Here is a 16,130-nt window from a genome sequence, read left to right as displayed (position 1 = left end):
GTTGCATACTTTTGCAAACACCCCTGAAAAAGAAAAAAAAAAAAAAAAAGGTAACTGACGATGAAACATAACAAGCTCCAAAATGGTTCTGGATCATGTTAGATATAAAATCTTACCCCAGATTTAAGAAACTGATTCTAAAACATTGAAAGTCATTACAGACTCTGTAAATTATAAGGTGTAAACTATAACCAATCCATTGTCAGAAAAGGATTACCTTTTTCTTTAACCCCAGGAAAATTCATTGTTTTGCTGAATTAAACTTTTCTCGAGAGTGCTAAAAAATGTTGTGTTTATTTCCTTTTTTCCTTACTTCCCCTTTAGCTCATAATGTAGTTTTCAGTGCCCATTAAGCCCTCAATAAATATGACTTTATATGATACCCATATAACCATCACTCAAGTCTTACTGATTTTCAGTGACATGTGTGATATATGACATGTATTTTTAAACCCCCTGTGTCATTCAAAAATATTAGGACGTGCCCATGCTAGATGTATGGATTAAGAGGGACAGCCCTAGGGACATCCCAATCCTGGGACCTCCACTCTGTAGAAATAAACTTCTGGGCACATTACTTAGTCTGTTTACCTCAGTAGATGGTAACGCATGATTACCATTATTATTTATATATTTTTAATGCCAAGAAGCATTTTTTCTAAGGTAAATAAAAGAGCTTGTTTGTGTTTGTGGTACTTTGACTTTTAGTAAAGAAAGAATATTTCTATCAGTGTCAGAAACAGAAAGCAGCAAATGCTGCAAATATATTTATAATCCTTGTCATTATTTTCACCCTAACATTATTGAAACATAATCCAATATAATTTGAAATGTTAAAATGGATTATCATTTCTTGATTACTAACCTTACAGTATTATCATCTTTTTCAGTTATCATCTTGCCAAACTTCTTAATGTCATTCTTCTCTCCAGTGTTGATTTCCCATGTGATTATAAAGATATTTTCTATTATGTGATAGGTACACTCTTGAATAAATTAAGGAACACTTTTGATGGCATCACTTTATATTAAGGACTGTATACTTGGATGAATTGAGATCACTTGTTGACATAATTCTGAGCTGGTATTCTTCATTTCCTTCTGCTGGGATTCAGCACTCTCTCTGCAAGGCAGAAGTGGCCTGTATTTAACTCAGCAAGATCTGGGTTTGAAATCCTGGCCTTGCCGTGGAGTAGATAGCTTTTCTATGAGCTTGGGCACACTGCTTAACCTTTCTATGCTGCAGTTTTCTCCTTTTAAAAATAAAATAGCAAAGAGCATCTAATTTACAAGGTTATTATGAGGATTGCATCGTAATGCTTACAAATCACTTAAGAGTGTGGTGAGCATATATTGCAGTCAACAGTGGACCTTATGATCATTGTAAGCATGATTTCAGGAAATTTACTACTCAATTACAGTTTTATAATTTGCATATTAAGATAATTTGCATATTAAGATAATATATGGGCATAGACAAAGCCAATAACTTGATAGAATATCGAATAGAGTGTATACCTAAATGGAGAATCTATCAATAAAATATGACACAAATCAACTTATCTATTAAACAGAAACAGCCGTGCAAACATAGAGAATAGATTTGTGGTTGCCAAGGGGAAGGAGTGGGAAAGGGAAGGACTGTGAGTTTGCACTAACAGATGCAAACTATTATACATAGAGGGGATGGATAAACAGCACAGTCCTACTGTACAGCACGGGGAACTATACTCAGTATCCTGGGATAAGCTATAATGGAAAAGAATGTGAACAAAGAATATATATAAATGTGTGTGTGTGTGTAACTGAATCACTGCTGTACAGCAAAAATGAGTGCAACATTGTAAATCAACTCTACTTTAATAAAAAAGAATGAGTGTAACAATGCTGATAGAATTAGAAGTGGGGAGATCTGATTTGAGGTGCTAAACTGGTGAAATTTGACTTAATAGTCATGTCAGCAGAGAAAGAGGACATTTCTGGCAATTTAAGGTGTATTCCACAGGTTCTTAATTGTTACTTTTTTACCCCCAATTTTATTTTCTTGTATCTAGTTTTTATCACACATGTAGAATATACATTATTTAAACAAATTTTTAAAATATGCTTCTAACCTAAGAAGGAGAAGAGGATGGGTGAAATTTGTTACCTCAGTTCAGTTCAGTCACTCAGTCGTATCCGACTCTTTGTGACCCCATGGATTGCAGCATGCCAGGCCTCCCTGTCCATCACCAACCCCTGGAGTTTACTCAAACTTGTATCCATTGAGTTGGTGATGCCATCCAATCATCTCATCCTCTGTCATCCCCTTCTCCTGCCTTCAATCTTTCCCAGCATCAGGGTCTTTTCAAGTGACTCAGTTCTTTACATCAGGTGGCCAAGGTATTAGAGTTTTAGCTTCAGCACCCATCAGTCCTTCCAATGAATATTCAGGACTGATCTTTAGGATGGACTGGTTGGATCTCCTTGCTGTCCAAGGGACTCTCAAGAGTCTTCTCCAACACCACAGTTCAAAACCATCAATTCTTCAGTGCTCAGCTTTCTTTAGAGTCCAGCTCTCACATCCATACATGACTATTGGAAAAACCATAGCTTTGACTAGACAGACCTTTGTTGGCAAAGTAATGTCTCTGCTTTTTAATATGCTATCTAGGTTGGTCATAACTTTTCTTCCAAGGAGCAAGTGTCTTTGAATTTCATGGCTGCAGTCACCATCTGCAGTGAGTTTGGAGCCCCTGAAAATAAAGTCTGTCACTGTTTCCATTGTTTACCCATCTATTTGCCATGAAATGATGGGATTGGATGCCGTGATCTTAGTTTTCTGAATGTAGAGTTTCAAGCAAACGTTTTCACTCTCCTCGTTCACTTTCATGAAGAGGCTCTTTAGTTCTTCGCTTTCTGCTATAAGTGTGGTGTCATCTGCATATCTGAGGTTATTGATATTTCTCCCGGCAGTCGTGATTCCAGCTTGTGCTTTGTTACCTATTTTGAACTAAAATATAGGCTAAGATAGAGGAATGATTCATTCATTCTTTCAGTAGATATTTCCTGAGCACCTTCTATGTTCCATGCACTGTCCTAAGCTTTTCAGATAGTTCCCTGAACAAAATAGACAAACACCTCTGCTCTCATGGAGTTTCCTGCTTATGGGGAAAGTAAACAATAGATTTAAGTAAATTACATGTTATATCACAATATGATCAATATTATGGAAAGAGAAACCAGCATGGAAAGGCAGATTGTGAGTGTAGAGGAGGGAGCTGAATAACCTGTGGGGATAAGTTGCAATTTTATATGGTGTTATCAGAATAGATTTCATGGAGAAGACAAATTGAATAGAGCTGGGAGAGTTAGACATATCCAGGGGAAGAATGTGACGAGTTATGCGCATGCTCTGAGGTGTGGGAGTAGCCTGACATTTGTGAGAAACAACAAGGAATGCAATAAAGTTGGAGCTAGGGCCTAACAACAAGATGGGAAGAGAGGTCTCAGGAGCCAAATCAGGCAGGACATTGGGGGCCGTTTTAAGGTATTTGAGAAGTGCTTTGGAATCAGATATAATTAATTTAAAACCTTGATTCTTCTGTTTACTATTCACATGATGGTCATTAAAATTATTTGATTATTTTGGATCACTTTCTTTCTCATTTTATTTTATTTTATTTTTTATATTTCATTGTATTTACTTTTCTTTTTTTTTTTTTTTACTTTATTTTAATTTACAATACTGTATTGGTTTTGCCATACATTGACATGAATCCACCACGGGTGTACATGCGTTCCCAAACATGAACCCCCCTCCCACCTCCCTCCCCATAACATCTCTCTGGGTCATCACCGTGCACCAGCCCCAAGCATGCTGTATCCTGCGTCGGACATAAAATGGCAAATAGCAATATCTCCTTTTCAAAGTTGTTCTAAAACTTCAATGAGGTAATCTATATGCTTTACATATAGCCATTCACATGGTGATTGTTATTTGTTGTTATTGTTATTGCTAAGAAGACTAGAGTTAATTAAATTCTGAAAGGGTACGTTTTCCAGGTAACTTGAGATTATAGAAGAAATTGGCCAGTCTTCTGATTTCTGCATATATAAAGAGGAGAAACAGGTGATGAAAACTTTTAAAAGAATCTCTCTCTGAATAAAGAGATGTCTACTTGCATTCTTTAAATCAGTCTCAATAATTCAGTGTAAAACCAAGAGGATATACATTTCAGTTATATAAGCAACATGGTCTAAGAGGATATTAAATACCGAGAATTTTATTTTAGGAACAACTAACGTTATCAACATCAGCTGTATTTTATTCATTTATTCAACAAAAGTTTCAGAGAGTCTAATACTTTTTTATTAGTTGTAAGACATATGATTGCTATATCTCAATATCTGTGAGATTGGCAATCATTTTATAATCCTAATTTTATGAAAGATGGCCTGTGCCAGACTCTGGGAATACTAAGACAAATATGACTTAGTCCAGGCCTGCAGATTTTTACTGTGCTGTGGAAAGGCTTAATAACACAGTAAATATTTTGGAAGTATATTTCTGACAACAGAGTAGAGAAGGAGTCAGAGAAGGGGGAGATAGAAGGCTGAAAGAAACTCCTTAGAAGAGGTTGTATACATCCCCCCAAAAAAACAAAAACATTAAATATCTAAGTTAGAGCAAAGACAATGGATATGGAGGGAAGTGGTTGTATAGCAGAGATGTTTTTGTGGTAGAAGGGAGAGAATTTTGTGGCTGATCCATAATAGCAGTTGAGGAGGAATAATCAGAGGTGATTGCCATGGGTCTGGGCTGGGCTACCAGGTTGGGTATGGATGCAAAATGAGGTTAGTACTGGGCGGGGTGGTAGCTACTACTACTACTAAGTCACTTCAGTCGTGTCTGACTCTGTGCGACCCCATAGATGGCAGCCCACCAGGCTCCCCCGTCCCTGGGATTCTCCAGCAAGGAGCAGATAATGCTTTTGATTTTAGATTTTGTGTTAGGCACAATTTTGGTTTCCAAAGATGATCCCCAGTCACCGTCCTCTTTGGAATAGTTGCTTTCCTGGGGCTTTGCTATTTGGCCTATAAAGACATTTATAAATACTGACCTATGATTAGCTAGTATTTGTGTGAGGAGAAGTAAATTTCACTACAACTGATAAGAATTTGTAAGAAACTCAAGAAATCAATTATCCTTTGACTTGGGTAATATTTCAGAATTGTGCATATCCTGAGCATTAACTCTCTGGATTGGCAGATCCTAAGATGATGGGATGTATTATTCAACCAGAAATAATTCTCAGACACCCAAATATAATTTAATCTGCTAGATAACATTTGCAAAATCAGCTTGTTTAGCTACTAGCCCATTTTATCTGAGGAGATGGTACATTTGAGAATTTACTTGCCTTATATTTTCAAAGTAACTCTTAAATCTCTCTCCACTGGGTTTTCTCATGAGTTGTTATTTTTTGTAAATTATCTAGGTTTCCGTAGATGCCGCCCATGGGTACAGCCCACGAGCCATTGACATGAGCAATGTCACACTCTCCAGAGATCTGCACGTAAGTACTTTAAAAAATACTCTGCAAATTTCATTTTTAAAAAGTATACATGCATTTCCTACGTGTATTTTACAGCATGAATTATTGAATGTACTGATCATAGAGAAGGTCCGTGGAATTTATTGATTATTTACTCTAAGCTTTTAATGCTGTGAAAGTTGATAGAACTTTTTCAGGGTGTTTTCTCCAAATAATATATTTTCTTTAAAGATCATATCTATTTTTTAAAACCCTAATATAATTATGTAATTATATAGAAGAAGAAGAAACTAAATCAGTAATTTATAATGCTCTACTCAAAGATCAGTTTAATTACTCATGAAAAAATATGTGTTATAAGTCAGGGGTCTCCATCCTGTGGGATCTGATGCCTGATGATCAGAGGTGGAGCTGATATAATAATAATAGAAATAAAGTGCACAGTAAATGTATTGAGCCTAAGTCATCCTGAACCCCCAGAGTCTATGGAAAAATTTCTTCCATGAAACCAGTCCCTGGTGCCAAAAAGGTTGGAGACTGCCATTCAGTTTGGTTCAGTCGCTCAGTCATGTCCAGCTCTTAGTGACCCCATGAACTGCAGCACGCCAGGCCTCCCTGTCCATCACCAACTCCCGGAGTCCACCCAAACCCATGTCCATTGAATCAGTGATGCCGTCCTCATCCTCTGTCATCCCCTTCTCCTCCTGCCCTCAATCTTTCCCAGCATCAGGGTCTTTTCCAATGAGTCAGCTTTTTACATCAGGTGGCCAAAGTATTGGAGTTTCAGCTTCAACATCAGTCCTTACAATGAACACCCAGGGCTGATCTCCTTTAGGATGGACTGGTTGGATCTCCTTGCAGTCCAAGGGACTCTCAAGAGTCTTCTCCATAAGTTGTTTATTTAACCAAACTGACAACATTTTGCTTGCTCCTGCCATAGTTCTCTTTTGTCAGTAAGGAGCCTACTGTGAAATGCCTGATTTGAGTGAAAAGATAAAATTTGTTACCATGGGACATAAGTTGACAGGTCAATATAATGATCACACAATGATATTGACATTGTTAGTATCATTCCAAGAGAAGTAAGTATACAAAGACAAAAATCTAAGATTATTAAATCTTGGCTTCCTTTTTGTCATTGTCTGGTATGAATGTGTTAAAATGACATAGTAAACTTGTCTTAAGTGAAAGGAATCTTAGAGGTAATCTTGTCAAAGTCCAAAGGCCACAGAAAAAGTTAATGAGCCTCCAAGGTCTCTCACCTAGTTTGGGACAGACATTTATTCAGTCTGTTCATTGGATGTTCCCTGTGTTCAGTGTTTATTCAGTAAGGTTTAATCATCTTGTAAAGCTTTAGAAATTGAAATAAAAACTTGTAAACAGACATATTTTTAAAGTTCATAGCTAGTTTGAGGTTTCATTATTAAATTAATAAAACACGTGTCTTTAAACATTTCAAAGAACAATAACCTTTCCCATCGAATCATCTCTGGCTATTTACTACGTTATAATTTCACAGATCATTAGAAACCTTTGAAATTTCAGGTTATAAATAAGAAATTATAAATAATTTTCTTTTAGATATATTTTAGCACTAACACTATAATTTATTCATTTAAAGCATGTTTGATATTACATATTGGAAACCAAAATTATCTTTTTCTAATATCCTTTTAAAGTATAACTTAGTTGCAAAATATTTTGTTTGTTTAAGGCCATGGCAGAAATGATGGCTGAAAACTACCATAATATATGGGCAAAGAAAAAGAAACTGGAACTGGAGGCCAAAGGTAATATTTTTAAAAATCCTTATTAAAAAATGACCAGAGGTTGAGTCCATGAATGCATGATAAGGATAAAGTAGTCTTTTTGGCACAAGAGCTCATTATATCTTTAATTTATTAGAATGGTTCAAATACAGTTATAATAGTTTCAAGGTGGAAATGCTATTTCCTAATTTCCTTATTGCTAGTATATAGTTCCTCATGTCCCAGAATTTTGATGGCACATCAAATGGTCTCTCTTGCTCATCTTAGCCCGTAGATATCTTTATTTCTCATCCTCTTAATTAATTAGACCTCCTTGAATGACTTCCGCCCCTAGCCTAAATGTTTCTCTTATTTCATTGTATCTCCTGTCCTCAGCCTCGTTGTTTACTTCAGTCCAGTTGTATACTGTCTCTTACATGCTTTTGCTTGCCCTTTCCTGCTGTTTTTGTTGAATACTAAAATGACCTAATATTCCCTTAGTCATTTCTAAAATCTTTTCTTAATTTATTAAGAAAATTATATTTCTGAAAATAAGTATGTAATATTTACATAAATCTTTTGTTCAGTTACATGCATCTTATACTGATCATCTCTTTCATTGTTATTTATTCAGCATTAGATTATACACATGTTGTTTATATTTGTGTGTGTTCTCTTATTATCTTCTATGTGTGTTTCTTTTCCCCAATGAAAATATAATTCAAGCTCAGGGCTGTAACTTTTATGATTTTTGTCATCCTTATGTATAGCTCTGGATACCAGGAAGCTCTATTTCTTACTTATTGATATAGGTAAAAGTATGGAGGAAGATCATTTTGAAGAGAATTTTCATAATGAAAGGAATAGGTTTCATTGGAGGATAGTACCGGGTACTAAGCACTGGGAAACAGAATCACACAAATTAGAATTGGTCATAGGAATGAACAGAGAGAATTTCATATACCAAAATTGCCTCTTCCAGAATTTGGCTTAGGGCTAGGCCTGTTCTAGAAAATCCTGTAAATGTTTGTAAAATGAATGATCAGCTCTTTGGTTGACTGATAGATGTTTGGATAGATAGAAGGATGGATGGAGAGCAGAGTCACAGTATTTTCACTTAATAAAGTTCTTGTAGGGGCATTGTCCACATAACTAGTTAACAAAGTTACCATTTGTTCCATGAGCAAATTACATGACACATTTAGTTATTCTTTTCTAAGTATGTTTCAATCACTATGGTTTGATTATGATTAAAAGTAACTAATCAGACCGTATGTAAAATAGGTAGCTGGGCTTCCCTTGTGGCTCAGCTGGTAAAGAATCTGTCCTCAGATTCTTTGTGGAAGACCTGGGTTCAGTCCCTGCAGTGGGAAGATTCCCTGGAAAAGGGAAAGGCTGCCCACTCCAGTATTCTGTCCTGGAGAATTCCATGGACAGAATAGTCCATGAGGTCATAAAGAGTTGGACACAACTGAGCAACTTTCACTTCACTTCACTTCAAAATATATAGCTAGTGAGAAGCTGCTGTATACTGCTGGGAGCTCAGTTTGGTGTTCTGTGATTGTCTAGAGTGGTGGGATGGGAGGGTAAGAGGCAGGTCCAAGAGGGAGGGTATATGTATGTGTGTATACACACACACACACACACACACACACACACACACATAGATGATTCACTTCCTTATACAGCAGAAACGAACATAACATTGTAAATCAACTATACACCAATTTTAAAAAAGGTAATAAGCAGCTATCTTAGTACTCCTGTCTAAGTAAGTGCGCTACAAAGTCATCGTTATCCTTTAATTTGTGAGCCAGCCATTAAGTGCCCTACCATTCGTGTTTTCTTTGAAGGACATCACTTGTAAATGAGGCATCCATACCTCTGCATCCAGCTTGTCTAGATTCAAATTCACTGTGTGGAAAGACGAACATAGTTACAGCAAAGGCTAAAAGATGAGGTGGCAAAATTAGTATTCTTACTCCTTTCAAAGGAGACAAGTGAGTTATTTAGCACTAAAACAGCAGACTGGTAGGACAGGTGTTGAAATGCAGAGCATTGGATCTTGGCTTTTAAGTATTGAGGCTGATAGAAGGGAGAAATGAGTCTTGGAACCAGAGAGGCGTGAGACGGTGGACAGTTTTAGGACAGAAACTCCAGGTGTCTTTTCTCCACTTTGTCTCTCTCCTGGAGAAAGCCAACTCATGTCTTGACCACTCTGCTTCTGTTTTCAGGAAGATCTGGGTGGAAGTGTACGAGGGGCCTGTCACCTACTCCATGTAGCTCTTGCTGGGCGGGGCGGGAGGCATTGGTGGTGGTGGTGGTGTGTGTGTGTGTGTATTTGAGAGAGAGATAATAAGGAAACAACTTGAAATACTCCTTTAGTCTTTCAGACACCGGGGCAATTAGGAAAATCAGTGTTGAAGCCGCCCACTTTTCTTTCGGCCGCATCCAGGGCCCTTTTTATCATACCTACATCTATGTACAGAAGACGGATCCACTTTAGAGAAATCTGGAGAAAGTTTCCTCTTCTGCTCTCCCAGGTTGTCTGTTCCTTAGTGCTTTCCCAACCTCCTTGAAGAATCTAGCAGAGTTTGGGGAAATCAGGCAGTTTAAGGAGTATATCATGAACAGACTAAAGGAGTGAAAGTCCAAGAAATTTTATCTATGCTCCCCAATTAGTGAAAAATGGAAACAGCTGGCATTCCTTTTTATTCTTTGTTTCCTACTAACATGTATTTTGGGCTCTGATGATCTGTCATGAAGTCAAGAAAATCAGAGGTATCAAGCAGTTTTGACCCTTTAGCATGAATGAATGCACTCGGCTGGTGCTGTATGTTTGAGGCAGAGTCCTAGAAATTACTAAACATCTATTCACCTCTCAAGTGTAGCTAGTTTCTTTACTTCCCTTCCATGCAGTATGTTTTATAAATGGGCCAGATCAAGGTAGTCCACTCCCTTTAGCTGAGTAGCCCAACAAAGGACATAATTTCAAGTCTGCTGGCTGACTTTAAAGTATCTGCCTATCTAAGGCCAAAGGTTCTTTGTGTCCTTGGTGGTGGTTTAGTTGCTAAGTTGTGTCAGACTCTTGCGACCCCATGGACTGTAGCCCACCAGGCTCCTCTTTCCATGGGATTCTCCAGGCAAGAATACTAGAGTGGGTTGCCATTTCCCTCTCCAGGGGATCTTTCTGACTCAGGGATTGAACCCCAGACTCCTGCATTGTAGGCAGATTCTTTACCAATTGAGCTGCAGTGGAATCCCTTTGTGTCCTTAGGATTTTTAAAATTTAAGTTTTTTCTCTTTTTCCCTGTCTCTGTCTCTCTCTTTCTCTTTCCCCCTTCCCCCTACCTTCCCCAAAATGATCTGTTACTGTCTGATCCCTAAATCATTGGGGATTACAAATTAAGTTGTGAGTTTCCCTAGGAATAAAGAACTAGATTCAAAAATAGGTCATAACTGCAGGGTGATTAAATTAAATATTTGCTTTATACTTTTTTTCATAAAATATGCTAAAAGTCAGATTTGTTCTCAGTGGGCTTACTAATTTATTCCATATCCTTCTTGCTGGTCCCAAAATGTTTATTAGTGTTATCATATGACAGTTGTAGTCTATTGACAGTTATAATTGTATCAGACTGTAAAATAACTGATGGCTTCTTAATATGCTTCATATCAGTGTAGTAGCGCCTGCCTGCCCCCTGCATTTGCGATCACATAGTGTCATCTAATGGTCAGAAGGTTCATTGCGTGATTACATTTCTCTAGATGGCACTCTCAGTCCAAGCAAGCTCTAGGAGAGCATGGCATATTTTCCTTTGTCCTTTTGTTTGCTTATTTCTTTTTTGAGGGCCAATTCAACATTTTTGATTGTTCTGGAACTCCTGACTTAACCCCATTGGACTCTTCATAGGCTTTATGTTTCATTGTAATTCAAACAAAATAGTCATTTCAGTTATTTTTATTCTGGAGTCTCCTTAGCAGTGATATTTCAAGGAATTTCAGCATCCCACATAAAATATATTCCTTTATGTGTTTGGTAAACTTTTAATCTGGGACATACCAAGCTATTCTTTTTGCTGCTACGTTAATAGTGCTCCTTGTACCGGATCTTTACATCTGGATATGATCTTTTGAAATTTTTATAATTTTTGCAAATATTTTTACAAAATTTATAATTTTATAAATGGTTTTCTCTTGGTCAGGATTTTTAAAATTTAAATGCTTCCCAGAATTTTTAAATCTAAAAGAATAATTTTAGTATTTATCTGAAGAGGTATGCTAGAAACTTAGATTCTTGCCAGAATTCTAAGTGAATCAATTACATATGCTACTTCTATTAGATAATTAACAGCAATCAACTTGTACCTTAACAATCTGAGTTTTGTGTGTTTAGAAATATATGACTGCAAAGTAGGCTCCGTGTGGCTCAGTGGCAGACTCTGCCTGCAATGAAGAAGACCCAGGTTTGATCCCTGGACCAGGAAGATCCCCTGAAGAAGGAAATGGCAACCCACTCCAGTATTCTTGCCTGGAGAATTCCATAAACAGTGGAGCCTGGAGGGCTGTAGTCCATGGGGCACAAAAGAGTCAGACTTTGTGACTAAACAACAACAAAGACAATAAAGTACTTTCTGATCTGGGAGGCATAGTGAATATTACGTATTTAGGACAATTGTTTCTCTTTTCTCTGTGCATGAGAAAATGAAGCATTTTGCTTGAAACCTGCCTTGTAATTTTACTGGATCCAGCTGTGCAAATTTTAGTGCATAGCACACTCTGCATCCAGAGTTCATTTGAGTAGGAAGGAAAGCACGGCCTCTTTTTCTTCCTTGTGTGACTGTAGATGTCTTTGGCACTTGATACTACAGTTGTCTTTATGTTCGTTTTAATTGCATCTTAGAAGGCATATGCATAGTCTTTCTTGAACAGGTTTCCTAAATTAATTGGAGCATTAAAGGCACTAGAGAGGAAAGAGTCTTGGATGAGTCCTATGTACCCTATGTATAATGAGAGGATACCAGGAATTCTGTAGTGAAAATGAAAATTCTATTGTGAAAGTAGTGAAAGTGTTAGTCGCTCAGTTGTGTCTGACTCTTTGCAACCCTGTGGACTGTAGCCTGCCAGGCTCCTCTTGTCCTTTTTCAGCCAAGAGAACTGGAGTGGGTAGCCATTCCCTTCTCTAGGGGATTCTTCCCAGCCCAGGGATTGAACCTGGGTCTCCTGAATTGCAGGCAGATTCTTTACATCTCACCTACTAGGGAAGCCCAAATTGACCCATGTCTCATTTCAGATTATTTTCTAAATACTATGCTGTATTCTCAACATCTTAGGAGGTGGAAACCATCCCCTGCTGGTACCTTATGATACGCTGACGGCCAAAGAGAAAGCCAAGGATAGGGAAAAAGCACAGGACATCCTCAAGTTCCTGCAGATCAATGGCTATGCTGTGTCCAGGTAAAAGCACACCTACTCCAGTTACACATTCTTGTTATAAGACTGAAGATTCAAACAGCCCTGTCAGATTTAATGCTGAAAATGAGCTCCGTGGCCTCTTTAAATGTCAGAGCTACTATTTAGTGTGCTCAAAATATACATGTTGGAAACATTAATGCCCTTAGCTGCCATATAATTGAGTTCCCTACACTTTTTATGTTAAGTCCCCATTCATCATTAGGCAAAATCTCTGGGCAGAAATGACACTCTGTATTTTTAATTGCAAGATTTTATTGTGTAGTAATATTTATTAAGTACAGCTTCTTATCAGATGCAAAGTATTTTTTATAATTTATTTTTAGCTATAAAATACTAGCTAACCTTGCAAATGTGTCTATATCTGTGTATAAATGTATATATTGCTATATGTAAAATGTTAAGATATCCTCTCTGTATGTAGATATTTAACAAAATATATTTTGTTTTTACCTTGCCTTCTAATAGTCTTTTTAGATGTTGGTTTCCATTGTTTGTTTTTGCCATCCTAGAGGGTTCAAAGACCTGGAACTGGATACACCTTCTATTGAGAAACGATTTGCCTATAGTTTCCTTCAGCAACTCATTCGCTATGTAGATGAGGCCCATCAGTATATCCTGGAGTTTGGTAGGTACCATGGTCCTGTTACTAACAGCCCAGTTTTTGGTATGTTTGTTATTTACAACATCAGTATATAGAACAGCATAGACCACTGGGATGCTTATGGTCTGTTCCCTGATGGTGTGAACATTTTTATATCCATCCTAATACTAACTTGAGTCTAAAAGTCAATAGGAAAACTCATTTTTTTAAGGATGGGTAAATTTTGAGAACTTTAAAAAAATTCTAACATGCAATTCTTTTCTCCTTAAAATGTGTATTGGCATTGATTTTTCATTTTGAAAGATACATTGGATGGACATCAAATTTTAAGGTACAGTTAAATCCTTCCTTATGAAATTAACTGCTCTGCTCTTTTAAAAAAAGGAACTAAAACTCTATGGATTCTCCAAATTTCTAGACAATGGAAAGCCCTCAAGTTTAGCCTTTGCAGGAACACACATTTATACTAGAGTATCAGCAATGCGGAATACTTTAGTATCCCCTTAGGGTGAAAGGAAAGACCTCTTCCCCATCTGGCTCAGTGACATTTAAATACAAAAAGAACTCCTTAATCTAAATCGTAGATTTGGATCAAATCATCAAGACAGCCTCCTCTCACTTCTCTTACGTGTGTTTGTCCTCAGCATTGTTGAATTAAAATTCAAGTTGTTAATGACTTATCCTGGTGTCAGATCCCCTTCCAGCCACTGGTTGGTATTAGGTATTAAGAGTAGAGTTTTGTCCTTTTTGAAAAACTGTGTGCTCTGCTGGTGGTCATCTTATTTTATTTTCCACTTTTAAGGTTGTATTTCTGTTTTTATGTATTTTATTTTTTTTAACCCACATTCTTTCGGTTTTCATCCCCTTTCCTTGGGGTCCATAGTCCTAGGTCTCATAGCAATACATCAGCAAAAGATCCCTCCTAACCAGGGGCTCTTTTTGCTGCTGTTATCTTAGGATTTATGCTTAGTTTTCAGCACAGCATCAGATTAAAGTTTACAGAAATTTGACCTCTGATATTTTGTTCCTGGGTCCATGGATCCCACATGTGATTAGAGATATTCAGTTTGAGCATCAGTCTCTTAGAGAACCTTCCTGTCTTTCAACCTGCCTCCTTATCTACGGTACAAATGCTATATTTTTGACCTCTTAACCAACTTTTTCATAAAGACCAATTATATAAACTAATCCATAATGTGCAATCTCTTTGTATGTCATCCATCAGTATTTTTTAAAAATATGGTAGTCATCCTGACTAACAGCCAAATTACTCTCAATGATACTTCACCAAAGAACAAGTATGAGGCCATGGTGAATTTTTGAAGCTTTTATGCACAAACTTAAATGCTGACATTTCTAATCCACATTTAAGAGTACATGAACGAACAGCAATTCTGGCATCCAGCCTTCTTTTTGATCAGAGAAAGGGGAAGAGGGGAAAAAAGAGTGATCATTTGGAGAAGGGAACAAGAAAAGCAAACTTTTCTTTTGCCTCCCTATGGATAACAGAAACAGAACTTTGAAGGATGAAATTTGTTTAGGCTTTAATCATGCTATATTCAAGTTTCTGACGAAACAGCCTAGGATAGTGTTTCTGTATAAGAAGTGGTGAGAAGCTTACTACAGGGCAAGTTCCCCTACTTCACACATTTCTTTTTATCTGTTGGAGAAGGTCTTATAAACAGAATTCTGGGGAGAAACAAGGTCAGATTAGTATAGAGCCCAACAAAATTAGTTGTTTGTTTGTTTGTTTGTTTACAATTGCTGATGTTAGTCATTCGTTTTTCAGGTAACTGCAAAGCAAGTTATGTATAAGAACGCTGTTAGAGGATCAGACAGAGCTGAGATTATCTGTACACTCATTTATTTTCATTTTCCACCATTACTAAAAATCCCAAATTTTTATACCTCCTTTGATTTTTCACTTTGTCGCCTTTGCAACACATCATTAATAAAGCCGTTCTTAAACATAGACTCATGGTGCCGATAAGAATATGCATGTGCCTTTTCTAATTTTTGTGTCATAGATCGTACTCCCTCCAAATCTTTTCACAGTTTCTGTGTAAGCATTTTTATTAAAATGTATAATTAATGGAAAAATATTTCCTATTTAATGCTTTGAAATATGGTAAGATTTAGATAGGTACAACATTCTGTCTGAATAACATTTGTTTGAGAAGCCCCTTAGGTAGATCCAACCATTGTGCAAATGTTTGAGAGAGATTTAGTGCCAAGTTGATTTAAAAAATGAAATTCTTAAATGTTAAAAATACATAATTTTCTTTTACCTATTCATGGGAAGATCGTTGTCTCATTTTACAAAATATTACCTAGGTTATCTAAAACTTATGCCAAATATGTATCTTTAACAATTAAAAAGCCTATTTCCAATTGTTTTTATTTCTGTTTGCAAAAGAACTTTTTCAAGGAAAAGTCAGTTTGATTCTTATAAAATATGGAAGCTCTGCTTACAAATTTTACTAAATCCTGATATCCAGTTCTGAAATTCTTAGCTCTCCAATCTGTTCTGCATATCATCGTGATTATTATAGTTTATTACTACCTCTTCAGTATGCATGAAATCTCTTATGTATGCATGAGGGAATGAGGAAAGGCCACCTTTTAAGCTAAATGCATTAGGTTAATCAGTTCTTAACCTTGAACTCATTTTCTATACCATGGGGAAAGTTTGGGGACTTTTGCTTTGCTTATGGAGGTTATCTTTTGACATTGGTGAACTTCTTTGTTCTTTAGCAGAATGTTAATTTT

The 16,130-nt window shown here is 36.8% G+C and overlaps 1 protein-coding gene across 1 annotated transcript in view; it reads left to right on the top strand.

The window, feature by feature from the left end:
* The window catches only part of RYR2 (ryanodine receptor 2), a 582,989-nt gene that overhangs the window by 389,170 nt on the left and 177,689 nt on the right, over positions 1-16,130 (top strand). The window contains exons 57-60 of the mRNA XM_052640524.1: positions 5,481-5,558; positions 7,252-7,327; positions 12,619-12,742; positions 13,270-13,385. Of these exons, the coding sequence (XP_052496484.1) occupies positions 5,481-5,558; positions 7,252-7,327; positions 12,619-12,742; positions 13,270-13,385 (394 nt within the window). The remainder of the gene's footprint in view (positions 1-5,480; positions 5,559-7,251; positions 7,328-12,618; positions 12,743-13,269; positions 13,386-16,130) is intronic.

Source organism: Budorcas taxicolor, chromosome 5, assembly GCF_023091745.1.
Source record: "Budorcas taxicolor isolate Tak-1 chromosome 5, Takin1.1, whole genome shotgun sequence".
Taxonomy (NCBI): domain Eukaryota; kingdom Metazoa; phylum Chordata; class Mammalia; order Artiodactyla; family Bovidae; genus Budorcas; species Budorcas taxicolor.
Note: the sequence above shows the minus strand (reverse complement) of the source record. Positions and strands in the feature narration are given on the sequence as shown.